Source organism: Callithrix jacchus, chromosome 15 (genome assembly GCF_049354715.1).
Source record: "Callithrix jacchus isolate 240 chromosome 15, calJac240_pri, whole genome shotgun sequence".
NCBI lineage: Eukaryota > Metazoa > Chordata > Mammalia > Primates > Cebidae > Callithrix > Callithrix jacchus.
Genome location: NC_133516.1, coordinates 34,629,498 through 34,653,133, shown reverse-complemented (window position 1 = coordinate 34,653,133; position 23,636 = coordinate 34,629,498). Strand labels below are relative to the sequence as shown.

Genomic DNA, 23,636 nt, shown 5'->3' with positions numbered 1-23,636 from the left:
TAGCAGTGAGCCAAGATCACACTACTATACTCCAGCCTGGGCAACAGAGTGAGATGCTGTCTCAAAAGAGTAAATAAAATAAAATAAAAAGAGAGCTCCTGGCTTTCTGCCTGCTGCAGGTGAGTCAGAAAATGCCCAGGTAAGTTACCCAACTTGGAAAAAACTTGGCTTCAGGGGGTCCAAACCCCCAACGCCTCAAGCTGCCTGTGCCCTTGGACTCAGGGCATCTTTGGGGGGGCTCACACCCTTTGACTGAATAGCTGGCATTGCCCACCGTCCTTTTCATTGATGTGAATGAGGGCTTGGTGGAAATGGGAAAGCAGATCCTCTTCTGAGGGGCACCATTCTGCTTTGTGTGGCTGTTATGGGGCTTTGTTGGGGCCAGGCTTTATGGGATGACTTGGGAACAGTGAGGGCTTTCTTTTTGTGTTTCCTAGGACTGACCAAGTAGCCCATGTCTGGCTCCTGGGAGAAAATTCATTCCTGCCCCTTGTGCCACACAGAGGAAGAACTTAGAGCCCAGAGGTGACCTGCTAGTGAATAGCTTGGGCCCCAGCCAAGTCCTTGCCCCTGGGATTGAAGTGCAAGAACACTAAGAGAGCCCAGACTGGAAAAGACCAAGGGGAACTCTCCTCATTTCTCAATGGGAAAAAGGAGCCCAGCATCCTCACCTCTGGGACAGATAACCATGAGTTCCACTGTGTGTATGCACATGCACACTTGTCAGTGCTGCTTCAGGGTCTCCTGGTGTCTGCATTCCCACAGTGCTCCGTCAAGTGCACCTCCCTTGTAGTCATCCATGTAATCCCCCCACAGACTCTGTGGTTCCAGTTCTGTGGGGCTTCTCCAGATTACATGGGATGTACTGGGGCTGGGCACAGCATGGGGGATGTCAGGGATCTGGCTAGGCACCTTCCTGAGATGAGAACAGGCAGCTTACAAGCGTGTCTTTCCTGGAAAGGATTTTCAGGTAGCCCCACTAGGAAGGTGAAAGGTGGATACTAGAAACCACAGCTCTGGGAGCCACTTCAAGAACTAAGTTGGCAGTAAGAGCTGTGCTGCCTCAGCATGCTGGTCTGAGCCACGGTTGGGGCCCAGCCTGAGGTGGCGTGTCTCCTGTAACTCAGACAGGTTGTCTCCGTTCTCTGCACCCCTGTCTCCCCACCAGTCTGCATTGCATCCTTTGTGCATATTTTTTTTAAATGGTGGGCTCATCCTTTGAGCCCATGAAGTGGGCTTTAGAAGACTCTTTAGAAGACTTTCCTGTGGAAGGGAGGTCACAGCAGCCTTTGCTTTGGATGGCAGAGGACTTCAGACAAGATGCCCCTTTCATACTTGGGCTGCATTTTCCTCCACCTTTATCTGAATAGAATTCATGGAAAGTGCTCTGGCTTTCTTAGTTTCAGTAGGAAGAATGCGGATACTAGAAATAGAGAGGATTCAATATTTTAACAAATTACAGGGTTTGTTTTGTTTGTTTTTGTTTTTTGAAATGGAGTCTCTCCGTTGCCCAGGTTGGAGTACAGTGGCACTATCTCAGTTCACTGCAACCTCTGCCTCCTTGGTTCAAGTGATTCTCCTGCCTCAGCCTCCCGAGTAGCTGGGATTACAGGTGCCCTCCACCATACCCGGCAAACTTTTGTATTTTTAGTAGTGACAGTGTTTCGCCAGGCTGCCCAGGCTGGTCTCGAACTTCCGACCTCAGGTGATCCACCCACCTCAGCCTCCTAAAATGCTGCTGGGATTGCAAGCATGAGTCACCACACCCAGCCCCAAACTACAGATTTTGTAGAATGTTTCCTGCTTGAAACAGAGCACCCTTGACCAGTGGCTGGTGAGTAATGTGGCATTTGCAAGATCCAGGAGCACCAAGGATGCCAGTGCTTCTGGAAGTGGGCCGCCCAGACCCAGGGCAGGGTCCCAGCTCCTTTTTCTTCCAGAGGCTACCACTGACTTTATTGCCAGGTACATGTTAAATAATTCCTATATTTTCCGCAAGGGAGGAGTTGCCTTTGATAAGCATGAGGACAGCATTTGCAGAAATCCATTAGGAGATGCTAGTTGGGCTTTCCAGGCAGTGATAGTGAAGAGACAGGCCTTTTAACATTTGATGTTTATTGTAGTAAGCCTTTTGCAGTGGTTCTTAAACATTAGTGTGCCTCAGAATCACTCCAAGGGCTTGTTAAAACACAGCTTGCTGGACCCCATACCCAGAGTACCTGATTTAATAGGGAATTCACATTTCTAACAGATTTCTAGGTGATGTTGATGCTGCTGGTCCAGGGACTCAGTTGGAGAACCACTGGTCTTTTGGAAAACAGTCTAGCCTATTGTGACCATGGCATCCTGGGCAGGGGAATTGGAGGAAGATAACCATGCCTTCCCCTGTGTATGTGCATGTGCATGCTTATGTGTGGACCCCCATCAGGGCTGCTTCAGGTTCTCCTGGTGTCTACATTATTTTTATCTTTGAAGTTTCTAGGACTTGTGGGTACAGCTTGGGAAAGGCAATCAGAAAATCAGTGTCCCTTGGAACCTACTGTAGCGTGTTGCTTTCCAGAAGAGTAAAAAGGTAGGACGTTGGTTCTTTGTTTGATTTTTGGTTTTTTTTTTAGACAGGGTCTTGCTCCATCATCCAGGCTGGAGTGCAGTGGCACGATCTTGGCTCACTGTAACCTCCATCTCCTAGGTTCAAGCAATTCTCGTGTCTCAGCCTTCCAAGTAGCTGGGACTAAAGGCATACACCACACCTGGCTAATTTTTCATATTTTTTTTAGTAGAGATGGGGTTTTGCCATGTTGGCCAGGCTGTTCTTGAACTCCTGACCTCAGGTGATCCACCCATCTTGTACACCTTGGCCTCCCAAAGTGCTGGGATTACAGGCATGAGCCACTGTGCCCGCCGATCTCGGTTCTAATTTCCATGCACTCTTTTAAGAAAGCCCAGCCAGGCCCAGATATTTAGGGCTGAGGCAGGAGAATTCCATAAGTCCGGGAGTTCAAAGCTGCAGTGAACTATTGACTGTATCACTGCACTTCAGCTTGGGTGATAGTATGAGACCCTGTCTCAAAAAGAAAGAAAGCTCAGTGATGCCCTGTGGGCCCTTTAAACCAAAGGCATCCACCAAGGCTCGCTTTACAACCAGATAGGCAGGCATCAGCAGCTGAGGATATCAGTAGTAAGGAAGGTAGAACTCACCGTGGCTCTGCTATGGGCCTCTGCCAGGCCTATTGTTCTGTCCCAGCTCCTGTCCTGCTCCTTAACACTCCCTCCATTAGTTCAGTCACCTGTTCTTGGATCTGCATTCTCCAGGCCACTTGCCTCCTGCATTACCCTTGGCGTATCCCCTGCTGTGTTGGTATCCCTGTCTCCCACTTCTTACCCTGCAAATGTGGATGCCTAGGCCAGCACCCATCTCCAGAGAGCCTGCTAGGCTTTAGGGAAGCTGATGGGTGAGAAGCTCTACCTGAGCCGGAGGTGGCCTGGGTGTATATGGCTTAACATTTGAACCCCCAGATGAAGGTCTTATTTGCAGAGCCTCTTGAAGAGGTGCCTCCAGGTAACGAGAGCAGAGACAAGCCTTGAAACAGTGATTAAGGTAGAGGTGGCAGGGTTGGAACAGAAACCAGAACTCCCTTCTCTGAACTGCCCCTTTTAGGGGTTGATGGTGTTTCTTGTCACTAGAAAAATTGCCATCCATTCCACAAGCAAGTAGGTGCCTCTCCAGAGGAGAGTTGCATGATGCTGAGGAAGGAAGGCCTATTTAATGACTTAAACCAATGGGCGGTATGTTCTCAGACATCCAGGGAAAAGCAGATTAAGACAATCACAGTATCATGAAGACATAACAACCTGACTCAGGAATCCAAACAAAGCCTAGAGGCCCTTGGGCCCAGCTCTCCGTGCATCAGTACACATTTGACACATAAACCCAGGCACACACTCCTTTGAGAGCTTTGTTATCTCTTTCAAGAGTCCCAGAACTGTTTTGGATTTCCCTTTTCCCCTGGTAGCCAAAGCCTGGGTTCAGGGTTATTGGAGATTCTACATGTGCATGTGGGGAAATGAACCTGAGTCACAAGACAGACAGTGGAGTCTCAACACTGTGATGCTTTCCTACAAGGCACACATGGCCCCAAGCAGAGCCAGGCTGTGTGCCTCGAAGGACCTTTTGCTTCAGACACTGGGGCCACTGCTATGACACTGCTGTTTTGCTGATGGTGGTGACAGGCAATCTAGAGCCCCATTGTCACCTCTCCACAGGAGGGCCCACGGAGGCCACAAGAAGAGTCTTGTAACAATTGTTTGCTGTAAAGTAGAGAGGGTGGGCAAGAACTGAGAGCTTTGGCATTTAAGGACCTTTCTTCCCCTTTATTTTGTTGTTTTGTTTTCATTCTATTTTTTTAAGCCCAGAAACCTGAAAATGAAATAAATGAGCCACAGGTAGAAATAAACCCATTGCTTAAGTCTGACTGTGATTCTTGAGGCCACCATCCACTGCTCCTAGTGGGATTGCTCTCATCCTTCTAGTTTCTTTCCAGGTGGCACCTCCTCCATGCAGCCTTCCTTGGGAGGCCAGCAGCTGGTGAGTTCTTCCTGCTCCACCTGCCTAGAGCACTCTCCTTCCTGGAGCAGCCTCCCCCTCCTGTTGTCTGTTATTTACAGACCTAACTTTTCTCCCGGGAGGGCTGGGGCCTTGCTCTTGCTGTGGTGCTCAGTATGTGCCTGGCACACAAAAAATGCTCAGGAAGTCAAAGCATTCTCGTGTCTGTGGGCAGCATAAGTTGAGTGTGTGAGGCTAGAGGCGGGCTGTCTTTCCTTTTGGCATTTTTGATGGTCTTGGACTAAAAGAAGGAAGCCACCTTCTGTCCTTATTTGTCAGTTTGGGGGGCAGATGACATGGGGTGGTGTGGGCGTGGCAGGGCAACAGAGGGTTGTGGAGTCTGCATGCCTGGACTAGAAGTTTCAGAACTTCTTTTCATTCTAAATGGAAAAAAATGTGGTTTATATTTTCCAGATTGGACAGCAGCATTGCCATGTGGTGTAAGGGTGTTGGATAGTGCTTGTGTTTTTGTTCTTATTGGTTGCCATGGAAAAAAAAATCAGAATAGATGGTTTCCATGGAGATTATCTTACAATTAGTTTCTTTGAAGGTCCGGACTTTGCTGCAGGATTCGCTGAGTACTGGTTGCCATCAGGGGCTTTCTCTGTAGCAGTACCAAAGGCTGGTCAGATCGGTCCATGGACTTAGACAAAGTCATCTGCTTCCTATGCGGGCAAATCCCAGGACACCAGGGTGGGGGTGATCCCACTCAGCTTCCTCTCAGAGTCCCACTCGCCTGGCTTCAGCTTACAGCTCCTTTCAGTCACCAGGAAGCTTTTTTTTTTTTAATTAAACATAACAAAACAAAAACCTTTGTGTTTCGGAAATTTCAAGCTAGCACAAAAGGTAGAATAATGTAACAAACCTCATGTACTGCTCACCTAGCTTCAACATTCTGCTATCTCATTTCATTTGTTTCTCCCCACATTTTAAAGAAGAGGTTGAGTATTTTTTAAAATCCCAGAGATACCATTTTTTTACTCCAAATAAGGCCATTTCTTGGTTATATATAATAGCAGTGCTTTTATCACATCTAACAAAATGGATAATTTCTTCATATCATATATCTAGTCTATGTTCACATTTTCCCACATTGTGTCATTGTTCAAATAAGGATTCAGGAAGCTTTGGGAAAACCTATGTTCTCTGCTCCCCCTTCCCCTATCCATGGTTCTGGTAGACTGAGTGGCTGAGGGATCTTTGGCCTGAAGCTGTCTTGGGCTTGCAGGAGGGGGTGCATCTGGGCTGACACCACTCTACCGATGTCCTCCAGGAGAGTTTGGTACTGTGAGCTCCTCGCTCCTTCCTGGAGGTGGGTCATGTGCAGGTGGGCCAGCTACTGCCAGCTCTCCTAGGGCAGGCATCTACTGGGGTGCACTGAGCATCTTTGAAGCCTGCAGGGTGAGGGAAGGGGAGAGGTGATGTAACCTTCGTTCATAACAGCTGTCTGTGACTTCATTTTCCAGGAAGAAGAGGCTGTTTGACCCCATGGGACACAGCCTCCTGCAACTCCTCCCTGGGAATCGTGAGGCTGCTGGTGGGGGGCTTTGGCTGATCTGAGGCCCGCAGCTTCTGTGGGTTGGGCAGAGCCAGTCCTGTTTATCTGTCTTGTCAGGCTTTGCTCATGTCCTGTGATGCTGCACAAAATATGAATTACGGAGCTTGGGTGATGCCTGGGGTGTGGTCGGTGGCTCTAACACTCTCCATTGAACTAAGTGCAAGGAGAGTTTAAAATAGCCAGCCTTTGTTCCGAGGTTTTAAAAATTCAACTCCAGTAGTTACAATGAGCTGTCTTCAAGTGGATCTATAAATAAATCGCTACTGTTCCTCTTTGTCACTGAGAGCAGTGGCGTCTCCCAGAGATGTCGGCTCTGCTGCTCGTCTTCATTAGATGCCTCATCTGTGGGGCAGCTGCAAGCAGGGCTGACACACAGAGTTTGTAATGACTGCAACACGTTCCCTTTCAAAAATCCATAGTCCCCAAAAATTAACTACACAGAAAAGATAGTGACTTTGCATTGGAGAAACCTGGCAGAGAGGTCAGTGTCACCACTGACGAAGGTCAACAACTCCCTGTAATAAGCCCTTGCACGTGAACCCTGTGATAGTGTACACATCGCTTTTCCGGTGGTGTCCAATGTTTTCTGACCTGAATTTAATGCTAAAACCCAAGTCAAGAAGCATTTGATAAAATAACTGATCAATATTCTTCAAAACTGTCAAGGTCATGAAAGACAAGGAGGACTAAGGAACTGACACAAATGGGAGGCGGCTAAATACATAATAAATGCAGCGGTAGGATTCTGGAACATCGGGATCCAAGGACAGTAGTAGGAAAACTGGTGAAGTTCGAATGGGGTCCCTAGTTTGGTTAATGGTATTGTCACTGTGTTAGTTTCCAGGTCTGATCATTGTCCTGTGGTTATGTAAGACGTTAACACTGGGAGAGGGAATATATGAAAATTCTCTATACTATTTTTTGCAACTCTTCTCCAATTCTAAAATTAGTTCAAAGCAGTTTAATATAAAGCAGAATCTACAGTCAGTACTTGGGCTTTATTGGAATCCTTGATCTCCCTCCCAGGGTGCCTCAGTTCAGGTGTGTGCTGTGGAAAGGTAGGCATTTCTGTCTCCAGGTAGGGAGTAGGTCACTCTAAGATACTCAGTGCCAGCCTGGAATGAGCCCTTGGGAATGTTCATGGAGCTGAACTGAACCAGAGAGTGTGTGTGTGTTGAGAGGGAATGTGCCCACATAGGTGTTGGGCAGGGCGGGTTGCCTGCTTGCCTATGTGGTGGTTTCAGAGGATGCTCCAGGGGTACATCTGTTCCAGGAACTCCAGGACAGACTCAGCAGGCATATGGGCCTGACCCAGGATGGACCTACTTCCTCCTGAGGCTTCCTAGCCTCCACCGCCTGCCCCTCCTCTGTGTTCCTAAACCCACTGCCACCTTGCTGCCCTGACCCTCGTGTACATTTCTCACTGTAACAAGTGTGACAACCTAGAGGGTTCTGGCCCCTAAAGACTGGGGTTGTTTTCAAGCCCTCTCTGAACCCCTCCAGGGGAGGAACCACACTGTGCCAGGGCATGTTCTTGCTGCTTCCTCACAGCCTCCACTGGTTCAAAGTCTCTTAGCCTCTTCTCCCCGGCTTCCCTTACCTGTGTGTGTCACTTAGACAAACCTCCCAGATCAGCTTCTTTCTGGGGGCATGTTGGACACCAAGTAACTTTCCATTTCTTGCCTATGAAGGCAATCCTTTCACTGTTTTGAAAAATCACCCCTCTTGTGTGGGGGGAAATTCTTGGAAACGCTTGCAGAGAGAGGCTGGGGAGTCAGCAGATTGATGGGGTGACCATCACAGCCCGGGGGTGGGTCCTCCATCTTGCCATGGGCCTGGGTGAGGAGAGTGGAGTCTTGGTTTCTGCATATAGTATCTCCCATATGCCCAAGGCCAGTGAGTAACACAGGTGAAATAGGATGACAGGCACCTATGGTCCCTGCCTCAAATGGGACCACTTTCTGAGGAAGGACTGTGAGATGACCTGTGGTCCTGGGAACTAGGTGGACCTGGTTCTGTGTGTAACAAGGCCTGGAATCCAGGGGTTGATCAGGCATGCAGATTCCCCATCTTTCATTTTAGACCCACCTTTCAACCCCTTCATGATTTTTATTTTATTTATTTATTTAGAACTAGGATCTTGCAATGTCACCCAGGCTGGATCATGGCTCAGTGCAGCCTCCAACTCGTGGGCTCAAGTGATCCTCCCACCTCAACCTCATGAGTAGCTGGGACTACAGGGGGCACGCCACTACAACTGGCCCCTTCACAAGTTTTAGTGCAAAGGACACCTGTTGGTTTCCCATCAGCAGGGGCCTGAGCAAGGGGTGGCTCTGAGGCCTGACTGTGATCTGTGGTTGTGGAGCATCTGATTTGGTTTGAAGGCTGCTGTGTGGACCCCTAGGCCCTGTGTCTCTGAACTTTCAAAGATGACCCAGCACCTGCCCTCCTCACAGTCTGGCATGGGGAATGTGAAAAGGCACCCTGCATGTTCATACCCTCTAGATGAAAGCCAGTGGTGGGGCCAAACCCCACCCTTATTCTCAGGCTACCTGGAAGAACAATGGCAGGATTGCCAAAAGTTAGATTCTTTTAAGAGACCAGAATTTCTCTTGGTTTAGGGCTATGTTTGGAATCAGAAGTTTCTTCTCTTGTTGGATTCTAGGCCAGAACTCTAAATTACAGGGCAAATAAACCTGCAGTGTATCTAGTCTATAGATGAATTCAGTACAGGCTTCTTTTGAGCTTTGATTTGAGAAAACACCCATGCCTTTCCCCTTGAGAAGATGGACGTGAGGCTGAGCCCAAGTGAGCTCTGTGCTTTTCCTTGCTTTCCTCCCCAGGGGCAGATTTAGCAAACATGGAGGTAGACAGACATGGATGCCTGTCAACTTTTCATGAAAGCAAATTGTCAAAGTCAAAGGCCTGAGGCCAGGACTAAGAAACATCTGTGTCTTTGAGTCTCACCATCCACACTCAGCAGGCTATACAATGAACAGTCCAATTGAAGATTAAGTTGAAAAGATTTAATTGGCTGGGTGCGGTGGCTCAAGCCTGTAATCCCAGCACTTTGGGAGGCCGAGGCAGGTGGATCCTGAGGTCAAGAGATCGCGACCATCCTGGTCAACATGGTGAAACCCTGTCTCTACTCAAAATACAAAAAATTAGCTGGGCATGGTGGCGCGTGCCTGTAATCCCAGCTACTCAGGAGGCTGAGGCAGGAGAATTGCCTGAACCCAGGAGGCGGAGGTTGCGGTGAGCCAAGATGGCGCCATTGCACTCCAGCTGGGTAACAAGAGCGAAATTCTGTCTCAAAAAAAAAAAAAAAGAAAAGAAAAGAAAGGATTTAATCATAGGGGTGTGTTTATATCCATTTCTTCCAGTTTTGCACAGGGCAGTCCTGCTTTGGAAATGTAGTGACAGGCTTTGGTTTTCAGTAAGCAGTGGCCAGACATGCTGTTCACCTGGGTCTGTACAAGAAGGGTGCGTGAGATAGCCCAGCTCTTGGCCCCAGGTCACCTTCTCTCCCTTCTCTTGCCTAGAATCAAGCTTTGGACCAGTTTCTGGACACTTCTGTTTATTACAGAGTTTCAGTTTCAGGAGCAGGCTGGGCAAAGGGCATGGTCCAGTGTTAGAAATTAAAAGAAAAGAAGAAATTTCCACCTTGAGCAGGTGTTAAGAATTGTCCATTTCACGTCCCCCTCCCCCCACACCCCGCAAGAGGGGTGTGTTCCATCTTTGCTCAAGCCTGCTGATCAGGTGTGTGCAGACCTTGCTCCTGACTGCCAAGCTGTGTACAGACTCCTAAACAGCAGAGACCTAACACTCCATGGACTGGGCGGCTGCTGCTTGGGAGACCCTGTCAGGGAATGTCTGCTGCTCTCTCAAATCCCACTTGGAATTTGGGGGTTGGGGAAATGAACTGCATTGAGTTGTGACTCTCTTTCTTTGCATTTGGAAACTGTTAATTCCCAGACTGATGGTGGCCTTTGTGGGCCTCACCTGGGGTCTTCAGCCTTAGGTTTGGCCCACTGGTAATAACCAGTGGAGAGCTGGTGATTTTCACCTTGGTGCAGAGTGGCAGTGATGGGTGGCATCAGCTGCGTCCTGTGATGGGTAGGCTAGTCTCCTAAGGACATTTCAGTTGTAACCACGTTTTTTGTTTTCAGTTAAGCTTTCTAATTTACAAATAGTAGCATTCACCATTTTGGAAAGCAAACAGTGAGTTTTGACAAATACAGTCATGTAACCACCACCACAGTCAAGATAAAGAGTCTTTCCATCATTCCAAAACGTTCTCTTTTTGCTTCTTTGTAGTCAGTCTACTCACTCCACCCCCAGTCCCAAGCAGTTATTAATCTGCTTTCTGTCACTATAAATTAGTTTGTATGTTTTAGAATATGATATAAATGGAATTATACAGTTATATATTTTTTTGGTCCGGTTTCTTTCACTCAGCCTAATTATTTTGAGATTGACCCATGTTGTTAAATGTATCAGTAGTTCATTCCTTTTTATTTCATCAAATGGATGTATCACAATTTTGTTGGTGAGCATTTGGTCTATTTGCAATTTCTGGCTATTGTAAATAAAGCTGCTGTGAATGTTCAGGTACATATTTTTCTATGGAAATATGCTTCCATTTTTCTTGGGTAAATACCTAGGAGTGGAATGGCTGGGACATATAATAGCTGTATGTTAGCCTTTCAATAACTGTCAAACTGTTTTCAAAAAATGGTTGTGCCATCTTACGTTTGTGCCAGCAGTATATGAGGGTTCAAGTTACTCCAGTTCCTCTCCAACACTTGGCATAATCATTTTTTTTTACGTTTAGGCTATTCTAATAGGCATATAGTTGTATGTCACTGTGTTTTTAAATTGCATTCCCTTAATGATTAATAACATAGATCATCTTTTTAACAGTGTCTTAAAGAGCAGAAGTTTTGAATTTTGATGAAGTTCATTTTAACAATTTTTTTTTTCTGGATCATACTTCAGGTGTCATATCTAAGGAATATGTCTAACCCAAGGTCACAAAGATCTTCTATATTTTACAGGAAAAATGTATATCAGTTTTATAGTTTTAGGGTTTTGTTTTTGTTTTTTTTTTTGAGACGAAGTCTTGCTTTGTTGCCCAGGCTGGAGTGCAGTAGCGCAATCTTGGCTCACTACAACCTCTGCCTTCCAGGTTCAGACGATTCTCCTGCTTCAGCCTCCTGAGTAGCTGGGATTACAGGTGCCTGCCACCACACCTGGCTCATTTTTGCATTTTAGTAGAGATGGAGTTTCGCCATGTTGGCCAGGCTGGTCTTGAAATCCTAACCTCAGGTGATCCACCTCCCAAAGGGCTAGGATTACAGGCATGCGCCACTGCACCTGGACATACAGTTTTAGGTTTTACACTTAGGTCTGTGATCCATTTTCAGTTGGTTTTTGTATGCCGTGGAAGGTATGTACTGAAGTGTTTTTTTTTTTGTTTGTTTTTTTTTTTGCGTGTGGATATCCAGTTGTTTAATCAACTGTTGGAAATGCTAACTTTTCTGTACTAAGTTGTTTGTGTGCCTTAGTTAAAAACTAATTGGCCAGATATTGGTCTAGAGTTTCTGGATCTCTTTGTTTCATTAATCTGTGTGTCTATCCTTTTACCAATACCACAGTGTCTTGGCTAATGTAGCTTTAGGCTAAGTCTTGAAATCATGTAGTGTGACTCCTCTAATTTTGTTCTTTTTTTCAAAATTGTTTTGGCTTTTCTAGTTCCTTTTATCTTTCCATGTAAATTTTAGAATCAGCTTCTTGATGCCTATAGGTGATTTGGGAGGATATTGACATCTTAAGAACATTGAGCCTTTAATACATGAACATGATATGTTTCTTCATTGAGCCTTTAATACACGAATACCATGTATCTCTTCATTGGTATAGGCCTTTGATTTTTCTCATTAGTGTTTTGTAGTTTTCAACATACACATTTTGCACATATGCTGTTAGATTTATACCTAAGCATTTTGTAGCGTGTTGAATGGGAGCCTCCCTGAAAGATAAGTCTATATGCTAACCTCCAGGAACTGTTAAGATGACTTTACTTGGGGGAAAACATCTTTATGGATGTAATAAAGAATCTCAAGATGAGATAATCTTGGATTGGGGGTCCTAAATTAAATGACACGTGTCCTTAGAAGAGCCACCCGTAAGAGAGACACACAGAGAAAGGAGAAGAATGCCATGTGAAGACAGAGGCAGAGACTGGAGTTATGTAGCCATAAGCCAAGGAATTCTGGAGCTACCAGAAGCTGAAAGAGGCAAGGAAGGATTCTCTCTTAATGCCTCCAGAGGAAGTACGGCCCTGCTGAACCTTGACTTCAGACTTCCAGAACTGTGAGATAATTAATTTTGGTTGTTTTACGCCATCAAATGTGACAATTTCTTACAGGAGCCCTAGGAAACTATTAATAATATATATTTAATGTTGTTTTGGTGCCATTGAAAAGATAATTGCCAAGAGTTTTTTAAAAAACTAATGAAAGGTATCAAACCATAGTTCCAAGAAGCTCAGAGAACAAGCTGGAATTTAAAACAAACAAACAAACAAAAAAAAGCCAACAAGGCTAGGTGCAGTGGCTCACACCTGTAATCCCAGCACTTTGGAAGGCCAAGGTGGGTGGATCACCTGAGGTTGGGGGTTTGGGACCAGCCTGACCAACATGAAGAAACCCTGTCTCTACTAAAAATACAAAATTAGCCAGGTGTGTTGGTGCATGCCTGTAATCCCAGCTATTCAGGAGGCTGAGGCAGGAGAATCACTTGCATTTGTGAGGTGGAGGTTGCAGTGAGCCGAGATTGTGCCATTGCACTATAGTCTGGGCAACTACAGCAAAACTCTGTCTCAAAAAATAAATAAACAAAACAAAATCCTAGATGAGTTATATTCAAACTTCTGAAAATGAAGGATTAAGAAAGAAATCTTGAAGGTAGCCAGAGAAAAAAAGACACATATTCAGTGGATCAAAATGTAAGAATTATGAAGAATTCTCATCAAACTATACAGTCTGAAAGAGTAACATCTTTAAAGTTTGAAAGAAAAACTGCCAACCCAAAGTTCTATACTCAGCAAAAATATTTTAGAAATGATGGGGGAATAAAGACCTTTTTTTTTGCCCCCAGACAAACCAAAGCTGGCAATTTTTTTTACCAGCAAATTTGTATTATAAGAAATATCTAATTTCTCTCTCTTCTTTTTCTGGGATTCTAGCTGCCCATGGGTTAGAGACAATATTGTGCTGTAGCATATGGACGCTCTGTTCTGTTTTATCCCTCTGTGTTTTAATTTGAGGAATTGATCTGTCTTTAAGATCACTAATTTATTTTCCCATTGAGCCCATTACAGCCATTATTCTCTGTTAGTGGGTTCTTATTTCTGTTGTTTCTGTTTGACTCTTTCTTATAATTTCTACCTTTCTGCTGAAATTCTCCATTTGATCATGTGTGTTGTTCAGTACAGCCTTTACCATATTAATCATAGCTATTTTAAAGTTTTTATCTCATAGTTTCAACATCTAAGTCATCTGTATCTGCTTCTACTGATTGTTTTGTCTCTTGACAGTGTTTTTTTTTTTTTTCTGGTCTTTTTTTTGTCTCATAATTTTTTATTAAATGCCAGGCATCATGTTTAGGACAGTAAGGTCCTATTTACTGAGGTAAATAGTCTTGTCAGGAGTTGAGCTTAGTTTAGTGTTAGCTAATGTACCTTAATCATCTTCCTCTCACCTTTCAGCCTGCCCTGTGGGTGTGCGCCTCAGAGGGGCATGCTTTTTTCCATGCTCTTGGCCCTCTTCCCTAGATAGGCTGCTGTTGCTTATTGCTTGGTGCTTGCTAGTTTTTTTTAGGGGGTGACTCCGTTGTCTTGACCCAGCTTTAGTCTTAGTCAGACTCTGTCTCCCTGGATCTCAAAAGTGGGACATTCTTAGTGGTCCTGCTCCTCCCTCATTCAAAGGAGACCTTGATAATCTCAGCTCAGGATAGTTTCCTGCCTCTCCCTCAAGGGAAGAGGTATTTTTATCTTTGCTTTTCCCTAGTAGCTTAAGGATGCTGTTCTACAGGGTAGAGGTCCTGGCAGAGCTTCATACCTTTTCTTGCTCACTCCCCTCCTCTAGGCCTGCACCTCCAAGGATGATTGTCTTCCATCTACTGCCCTGTCCCATCTTTAGTCATGAAAGCCCAGTCGAGGTCTATGGAGAAGAACCTATGCATGGGTGCAAGCTCTGCTTGTGTCTATGGCACCTGGGGGTTTTGCACTCTTACCCTAGTCTCCACTTGGTCTCCAGCAGTTTGTTAAAACTGTAACTTGCCCACTTGTGTGGCACTTGGTATTTCTTCTCCTCATGCTTTACCATAGGTGACCCACAGCTGATGCTCACTTTCTGTTTTCCTCGGAAGTGTCTGTCTTTCCTTTTCTAAGGAAAGACAATGTGGTATTTTCCCTTAGACAATGGGAAAATCTGTGGTATAGATGGGAAAACCAGTCTATTGGTTGCTCTGTGACTTCATCTCTCTGCTTTAAGAAAAGTTCTTTTAGATTGTCAGTCTTTTTCTTGTTAGGACAGAATTAACGCTTTCCCCGGCTTTATATATCCTAGGCAGAAGCTCCTTATCCATACTTGTATCTTGACGGAAGAGTGAGACCATGATGAATTCAGAGACCTGTCAAGAAGTCAGCCCCAGATGGATTGATTTCTTGTCACAAGGAAGATCTACAAGCTGTTCCTTTTTGTTTTTACTGAAATGTTATGGCTTGGTTCCTCATGTGTCTGGGTGGCTGAGCATCAGCCATATATATTTAGGCAATTCCTGCTGTGCGTGAAGTGCTGAGCTCCTGGTGGCGTATGAAAGGTAGACAGCAGAAGAAACAGGAACTGAGGGGTGGGCAATGCATTAACCGACTGTGAGAGCCCAGAGTCCCACCCCAGGGTGGCATGAGAAGAGACATCTGCAGACCGCACATATTTCCCAAAGTTAGAGCCATCTCTTGAGAGTCACCTTTTTTTGTTTTGGTATTAAGATGTTTATATTTGGCAAAGGTGAAATGTTGTTGAATTGATGTAGATCTATACAGGTATATGTGTAAGTTAATCTTTGTTGTTATTTTAGTGAGAATTACTTTGTTGTTTTTGAAACGGAGTCTTCCTTTGTCACCCAGGCCAGAGTACAGTGGTGCAATCTTGGCTCACTGCAACCTCCGCCTCCTGGGTTCAAGTAATTCTCCTGCCACAGTCTTCCAAGTAGCTGGGGATTACAGGTGCCCGCTACCACACCTGGCTAATTTTTGTATGTTTAGTAGAGACGGGGTTTCATTATGTTGGCTAGGCTTGTCTCAAATTCCTAACCTCAACTGATCTCCCCACCTCGGCCTCCCAAAGTGGTGGGATTACAGGCATAAGACACCATGCCTGGCCTGTTTGTGTAATTTTATTCATGTTATACTTAACTGAGAACCACCAGGCAAAACCCCTAGGACCCTCTGATGTTAAACAGACAAAATACTGATGTGATTTTTGCATTTAAGTGCTGCTTGGGTTGCTCTACCACTGTCATTACTTGTGGCTGTGGTATGACTGTCTCTTCCCACTCTTGCGTGTCATTTTCTTATCTCTGCTTTCTTGCTTATTTGCCAAGCTCTCACGAAATGCCACAGTTCCAGCGTGCTGGCATGCAGGTGAGTGGCTACAGAGCCATGAGGGGCGGGGCTGCTGGCCCTTTGCTGCAGTGCACACAGTGGGGAGGCTTCCCTACACAGGAATTTCACCTTGGTGGGCTCTGCTCTTTTGAGGTGTCGAGTGTTTGTGGAGAGCCTGCTCTGAGTTCAGCTTTGTGCTGGGCAGTCATTCCAGAGCAGCTGGATTGGGGAAGTGACTCAAAAAGCATTAGACCCAGGATTCAGAGGCCTCCACAGGGACGTGGGAGAAGAGCTGTGCACAGTGAAGCCCAGCTACAGCCATTGTCACCTGCCAGAGGCTGTCTGATGTCCAGGAAGAGCCTGTACTTTGGGTTCACATTCCAATTCTGGCATTTGTTGGGTGCTTTACAACAAGTTACTTAACCTCTCTGAGCCCGTGTTCATATCTGAAAAGTAAGGTTAATAATGCCTATTGGGAAGGGCCATCATAAGGATGAAGTGAGGTGACATGTATTAAGTGAGGTGACATTAAATGAGGGCACACAGTGGATGCCAAATAAATCATGGCGATTGCTGGACTAGTGGAGTGTTAAGTGCTGTGATGTTTTCTGATGGGAGTGGGCAAGGAGGCAGGGAAATGGCTCAAGGCAGCCCTGGAGTATGAGGCCGGTTACCTTTGGACAGTCATTTTCTGACTGAGCCTCAGTTCTCTTTGTCGTAAAATGGAGACAGCCTATGAAAGTATGATATAGGTGGGAAAACATGGTGGCTGCTGCAACCCTCTGTTGTAAAGGCCACCTCTCCAGCTTGGAGCACCGTGGCTGCTGTCTAATACTCCCTTAGATCTGGCTCAGCTCTGGCTCATCCAGGAGGGTTTCTATTGCTAAAGTCAGTGGTACTCATCCTGCCTCCCTGCAGCATCCACTGTGCTTCCAGAGGCTGAGCTCAGCGCTGTCCATTTCTGGGCCATTCTGCAGAAACACTCAGATTTTCCATTCCCTCCTTCCTAGGCAACCAGCAGCACCAGTCTCTGGCCCATTCCATGACAGTGCTGGCTGTGGGACAAAAGAGCTGTCTGCTCACACCCTTCCTCCAGTGGAAGAGTGTGCATGTCTACAAGTTAGGGGATCCTCTGGAAGGAATGGGCACAGCACTGAACATTTCTCAAGAAAGGCCTGCTGGTGGCTTCCCATGAGCGCCTCTTACAGCCCAGTCATCATCCCCATTTATAGATGAAGAAGAAGAGCTGGTCAGTGACTATCTGAGTCACCAGCCTTCACCACTGTACTCTGCTGTGTCTCCCGACAGAACTGCCTTAGTCTGGGGGCCACTGTGGTGGGCTGAAGTCTATCCTGGCTGGGCTGTTGGGCTTCTGAAATTTCCTTTTGGGATGGGATTCTTTTTTTCTTTTCTCTTCTTCTTTTTTTTTTTTTTTTTTTGAGACAATTTCATTCTTGTTGCTCAGGCTGGAGTGCAATGGCTCAATCTCAGTTCACTGCCACCTCCACCTCCCGGGTTCAAGCGATTCTCCTTCTTCAGCCCCTGAGTAGCTGGGATTACAGGCATGTGCCACCACACCCGGCTAATTTTGTATTTTTAGTAGAGATGGGATTTCTCCATGTTGGCCAGGCTGGTCCCAAACTCCAGACCTCAGGTGATCCACCTGCTTCAGCCTCCCAAAGTGCTGGGATTACAGGCGTGAGCCACCACGTCTGGCCTTGGGATGGGCTTCTTTCTGGTAAGCATTGAGATCTGAAGCATGTTGATTCCTGAAGGACTGGAAGAGACCCAGCCCTGATGGCCAAAGTCTTACGAAATGGCCACGGAAGTGGCTGACATGCTGACAATAGGCATGTGGACATGGTGCTGCTCATGTTCTCGAGAACATCCCTCTGGCTCATGTCTCATTCAAGTTCTCCTGTAGCCACCATGAGGGCCTTCATTTTTCCAAGTTCAAATCAGCATGCCCTTGAAAGTTTGTGGTCTATGAGAATAGAATGCTTACCTAATAAAGGAAAACATGCAGGTAGGGTCCACGTGCTGAGCTGCATTCCCACAGAGAACAAGTCCACAGAGGACTTGCGGGTGCTAAGACCAGAACTGGGGCATCTGGCAGCCCTGCCCTTGGACACCCATGGCTCTAGCATCCCGCCCACTGAACATATGCATAGCACTTCCTAGGTCCACAGAAGCCTTTGTGCATAGAGCAAGGGGCTGACTTTTCTGAATTTGGGTGCTGAAGGGCCTTAGGCAGAAACACTGAGCCCTTCATGTCCTGGAGTACTATCTGAAGCAGCCTAGGGGTGCCTGTCCTGTAAATTCTGGTTCCTGCCAGCCTGGGACATGCACACAGAAATCTTTGTTTTTCTAGGGGATCTAGGCCAGGGTGGGGTTGGAACACCCCTCTCTCCCCACCACCCACACTCCCACCAAGTTCTGGGCCATAGCTCCTGGGGCCTGGGAGAGGCATTTGTGAAGCCTGGCACATCCCCATGGAGGGTGGGGAATTAGAGTTAAGCTGACCAGGAAGAGGAGGGACTTCAGGCCCAGGCCAGGCTTCAGCATCTCTGGACTCTCCTGGATGCCTGCTGGTGGGTGCCAGCTGCTTGAAGAGATGGTGGGTAGCCAGCCTCCCTGCAGGCCTCCAAGAACAGGCTGAGGCCACTCACTGACCTACCTGCCCTCCTCATCAGGCCCCTTCCTGCCTGGACCACCGGACGTTCTGATTCCACATCTCACTTACGGCCTCTGCCTGGAAAGGCGGGTGTGTGGACCCAGATGTGGGAATGCCATCACACTGCCATTTCTCCCTGACACTTGGAGCTTACCTTTTCAAGTTTGCTGGTGGTTTTCCCTTTAATCCTTTGGAAGGGCTGTTTCTCTCAGTATTTCTCCAAGCACTGGATAGACTGAAGGACTTTTTTCTCTCTGTCTTTAGCCAGAAGTGGACTTCCCTGTCCCGTCAGGCAGAGGCAGGAGTGTGGAGTCTGTGCAGAGCCAGCCCCAGGAGCCCGTGAGCATGCCCCAGACGCTGACCAGCACTCTGGAGCACATCGTGGGCCAGCTGGACATCCTCACTCAGGTAGGCCGGCTGTGGGTTCTCCCGTCATCTACACTTGGTCCCGCATTTGGACCCTTTGAAGTTGGCCAACAGGTGCTGGATTTTTTAAAAACATGATTATAAGGGACCTGTTTTCCAGTTCAGATGAATGACATTGCAGAGCCTTCCCGGGGATCCTGGCTCTTGGAGCCATCCAAGCCCTGGCCAGGCCACTAGATTCCAAAATCCCCAATGCTGGGTCCTACTGGAGTATGCTCACCCAGAGCTGACGTGGGCTGCTGCAGAGCTTTGAAATTAACACCGTGTTTATTTATTCCTCCCACTCTTTGCTAGATGGGCACTGTAGGGGCATACCAGGGAACTGAGTAGTGAGTCAGGGCTTCTGAGAGCCTAGGCTCTTGAGTTTGAGCCTGGCCCTTTCCTTATCCTCCAAGAAAACTTGGGGAAATCTCTTTAGTTCTCCAAGCCCTTGTATGTTTATCTGAATGTGCTGGTGGTTGTGGGCTCTGCCTGCCATGTTCATGGTGAGAATTAAGGGAGATGAATCTGGGAAATGTTTGGCCCATCCCTGGCTCTAGGTAGTGGCTCAATAAATGTTAGCTGTGGCCCTGACCACCCTCGTCACTGAGATAGATATGGGGCCCACCCTCTGGAGCGTAGGTTGGCAGCCGTAACACAAGCTCATTGTGCCGGGCATGCCCAGCAGGGCCATCTCACCTGAGGGAGGAAGAGTGGTCTTGGCAGAGGGAGTGGCCTGATTGTGGCTCTGGAAAGGCCATGGGCACATCAAGGGAATGAGGGAAGCTCCAGGTGGCTGGCATGTGGATATGTGGTGGGGGGGGTGGGGGGCAAGGCAGGATTTAACCTCGTGTCCTTGGCTCCTGAGGCCAGGCTGGGACTCTGCAGATCCTTCTCTGCCATGCCAGCACATGGATAGAGCGAGGCTATATGAGGGACACATGTGGCCCATGAGGAAAAGAGAAAGGGATTGGGGGGGGTGCGTGTAGAGGCAGGAAGAGTGGCCTCCAGTTCAGCTCACATGGAGAACACGAGGGACCCTTGATGTCACTAATGGAAATGGAGCTGAGATGGCCTGGTATCCTTTCCCCAGCTTGGGATCATGGGCTAAGTGAGAAAAGCTCTTGCAGGATGTGTCATCAGAGCCCAGCTGGGACAGCACACCTTGGGCCCACTGAAGAAAGCATCTTGATGGGAAAGGCCAGCTGTCATGACTGGGGGCTGTGGGACTCCAGGGCACCGTGTACAGACCTTGCTGAGAGCCTGCTAAGCCGAGAAGAAGGCATGTGTTGAGAGAGATGTGAGCAGCATGCAAAGACTTAAAAAACCATCCCTCTTCAAACCCGTCAGCAACTGCCTAATGTTTTTCACAGCCTCGTCAAGTGAGAGATTAGGGGAGGTGGAATCAATTAGAACTTTATAGGATAAAATTGGAAATTAAGTCTGAGAAGGTGGTTAAAAATAGCTTCATTGGATCCAGAGGAGTATAACACTAAAAACATTTCCTGTCACTGTGTTTTAGGGGTGCACATGAAAGGTTTTGTTATGTGTTCACAGTTAGGAGTATGATAGTAACTTTTAAGAAACTTGCATCACAGAGAATAAGTGAAGGCTGGCCTGTGGCCTTTGGCCCATGGCTGGGTGTCTGGATGTCTTAATCCCTCTGTGACACCCTGGTCCTACCTCACACCATTCAGCCTGTTTGCAACTCTGAACAGCAGGCCACCCCCGACCAGATGCCAACAATATCAGCCAGTCACCTGCTTTGCAAAACTGACAGTGTCTGTGTTTCTGGATGCCACAAAGTGAGAAATGTTCTTGATGGACTCAATGTGTCCCAAGGAAACTTGAGTTCTACAGATGAAGCGTCAGCTGAGGCCTTAAAGTTCAACCCATTTTCAGAACTGTGCATAGTGCCTTTGTGCTAATCCTGCCAAGTTCTCCTCGGGCTTGGCTGTTGGTTGTCTTCCAGGCCCCACTTTATCTCCTGGAGTTGGGGCTTTCTCTAGCTGAGGTGTTCCAGCCACAGCCAGAGCTATCTCCACCAAGGGCTGAAAATTTCCCTGCGCCTTTCCCTTGGCATTGGCCCAGCAGAGGCAGGCACACAGCAGACCCCCTCTGTTGGTACAGACTGATGCAGCCCTCCCCTGAAGCTTAGTGCCGGGCGTCCACTGCCATCCATCTTCCTAAGCGGCTTGTTCAGCTGGGCTTCCTACTTGTTCTGTGGATATTGGTCTCAGATGCCACCCCATCAGCGAGCACTCCTCACCATTTGCCCAGTCCTGAAGAGCCTTTGTGTTCTGGAGGGGTGGGGTGCCCAGCCACCCCAACACTGATTCCTACTACAGAGTCATCCATATGATTTGTGCTGTTCTCCTCCATCCCCGCCATTACCCTTCCCTCCCCCACAGGCCTTTGAGAGGGAAGCTGCCTTCCGGGTCCTTCAGGCCTCCATCCTGCAGAACATCCTTCCAGGGGAGAGCCATGGGGATGCAGTGGGCGGTGGCCAGGGATGTTTTCTGAGTGAGTCACAGAGCCTCCAGCCCCTGGGTAGGACACCCTTTTACAGAGGCTCGCAGTCTTCAAACCTGCCTTCCTGGTCAACAGGCTGGTATGGCCCCATGCGGCGAGGTCACCTCTGTGGATGTTTGTGGTCTGTCTGGCACCAGTCTGAGGGTCAGGGACTCAATCTCAGTCCTTCCTAGGGTGACCCCTTCAGCAGCTCCTCTGTAAAGGAAAGGCCTGGAAGCCAGGAAGCTGAGTGAGCCAGTAGAGAGGAGAGGCTCGAGCTTTGCCTGGCTTCCCCACTGCCTAGCTCAGCGGCCTTGGGCAAGTCACGTTGAGTCTCTGTCCTCACTTTCCAAATCTGGAACACAGAGATTATAATAGTACCCACTTCATAGGCCTCTTGGGAGGATTAAACGTGTCAGCGTGTGGGAAGTTCCTTGAACAGTACCCGACAACGCCGTGCACTGCCGATGTGTTGGGTGCTGCTCCCGTTGCTGCCATTGTCATTATCCAAGGCCTGGGGCCGGGGGATCTTCATGACAGCACCAGAAATAGCTCCCTTAATTCCCTGCTGCCTCGTGAAGCTAGACCCTTCCCTACCTAGTAGAGCCATTCCTTGGCCCTCAGAGCAGAGGTGACAGGTTCCTTCTCTGCACACGCATCCACTGCACCCACTCTGTGTGGTGGGTCCTGTGTGAGACCCAGTCCCATTTTAAGGAAGAACTCAGGACTGAATCTGCCGAGGTCGGAGCCAGGCCTCCACAGAGGAGCTGGCAGCTGGAATCATTGGAGACAAGTAAGAGTCCAGACACCAGGTCAAGGCCATGTGTCCTCTGGTGTGGGGTGGCGGAAGCAGCAGCCCAGGAGTTCACCCTCACCTGGCAGGACACTAGGCAGAGCAGAGTCGAGGCCTGACCCTCACTGAGGGCCTGGGGTAGAGTGGAGATAGAGACACAGAGAAGTTGAGACACGATCAAGAGGCGATGCTATCATGGCCCCACCCCTGGGGGCAATGAGACAAATAGCACTGTGGCTGGCCCCTGCTAGGCTCCTGGTCTCTGGAGCAAGCCAGCAAGTGGGGCAGCTTCCCCCAGCCTTCCCAGGCCAAGAGGCCTTTCAGACCAAGAGGAAACCAAATTGCCCTTGGGGCTTGTTTGCCTGGCTTCCCCACTGCCCAGCTCAGCAGACTTGGGCAGCATCAGAAACCCTTTAATTCCAGAAATGGAGTTGGTGTTTTACTTTTTTACGAATGCCTTTTTTATAAAATCTGTACATTATTTTTCAAAAGTGTATATGGGGAGCTGAGCAGGTGCAGTCTTCAGGTCTCCCCACATAGTTGTTTTAGAAGGAAAGTCCTCAGAGTGTGGGGCTCACATCCTCATCATAGTTGTCATCCTCCTGGTTTTAGCTGAAGCTTGTCACTTTGCAGGGACTTCCCTGTGTGGCCCTCACTTTATCCTCCCACCTGGCGGCTGGCAGTAGCATCATACGAGGTGCAGATAACATGTTAATAATGGGTTGTTGTGCCTGGACCAGCCTCAGGGTCCACCCAGCCTGGGGCTTCTCCAGGAGGCCAGGTGATCCTGATCCCAACCACTGTGGGTCAGAGCCTCCCCAGCTTCCCTTGCCAGTTTTGGTGGAGTTAGGGATGTCTTTATCTAGAAAGTCTCCAAACTAAACTTGACCTTCCTGAAAGGTAAGGGTAGAAGTTCTTGCCTGGGGCTCTGTGAACAGAGAGCCCAGCGGGCTGAGCCTCTTAGGTCACCAGCCAAAGAGCATACACACCCTTGCCCTGGCCTGCCCCTGTGTGGGGGTAACCCCTCCTTGCCGCAGCAAACAGTGAGCTTATTCTTTGGGGCATCACTGGTTTCTTCACTAAGCTTCCTGGGACCCTGATCCCAGCTGATACCATGCTTTGAGCAGCTGGGGATTGTTCAGCTTTATACGTCCCCACCAGCTCCGGAGAACAACTATTCCTCACTGGGTTTCAGGGCTGCTCTGTTCACCCAGTGAGCCACCTGCCCATCAGCCTGAGCACACCTCCACCACTCATCACCTGGGTGACCTTGGGCAGGTGATGTCAATCCCAGAGCCTCAGTCTCCTCCCTTGTAAAATAGGGAGAGATGCCTCATTGGGTCCTCTGAGCTCTGCTGTGCAGCTCTTGGTTAACTGGGTGTGCTAGACTGGTGCCAGCTGTTGTGTGAAGCACAGCAATGG

The 23,636-nt window shown here is 47.9% G+C and overlaps 1 protein-coding gene across 12 annotated transcripts in view; it reads left to right on the top strand.

The window, feature by feature from the left end:
- The window catches only part of POC1A (POC1 centriolar protein A), an 81,263-nt gene that overhangs the window by 41,847 nt on the left and 15,780 nt on the right, over positions 1-23,636 (top strand). For 11 of the 12 annotated variants that reach the window (XM_078351068.1, XM_035275714.3, XM_035275711.3 and 8 more), the window contains one exon: positions 18,770-18,913. In XM_078351068.1, coding sequence (XP_078207194.1) covers positions 18,770-18,913 — 144 coding nt within the window. Of the gene's footprint in view, positions 1-18,769; positions 18,914-20,003; positions 20,146-23,636 lie in introns of those variants that run through there. The other variant, XM_078351065.1, reaches the window with a different exon arrangement.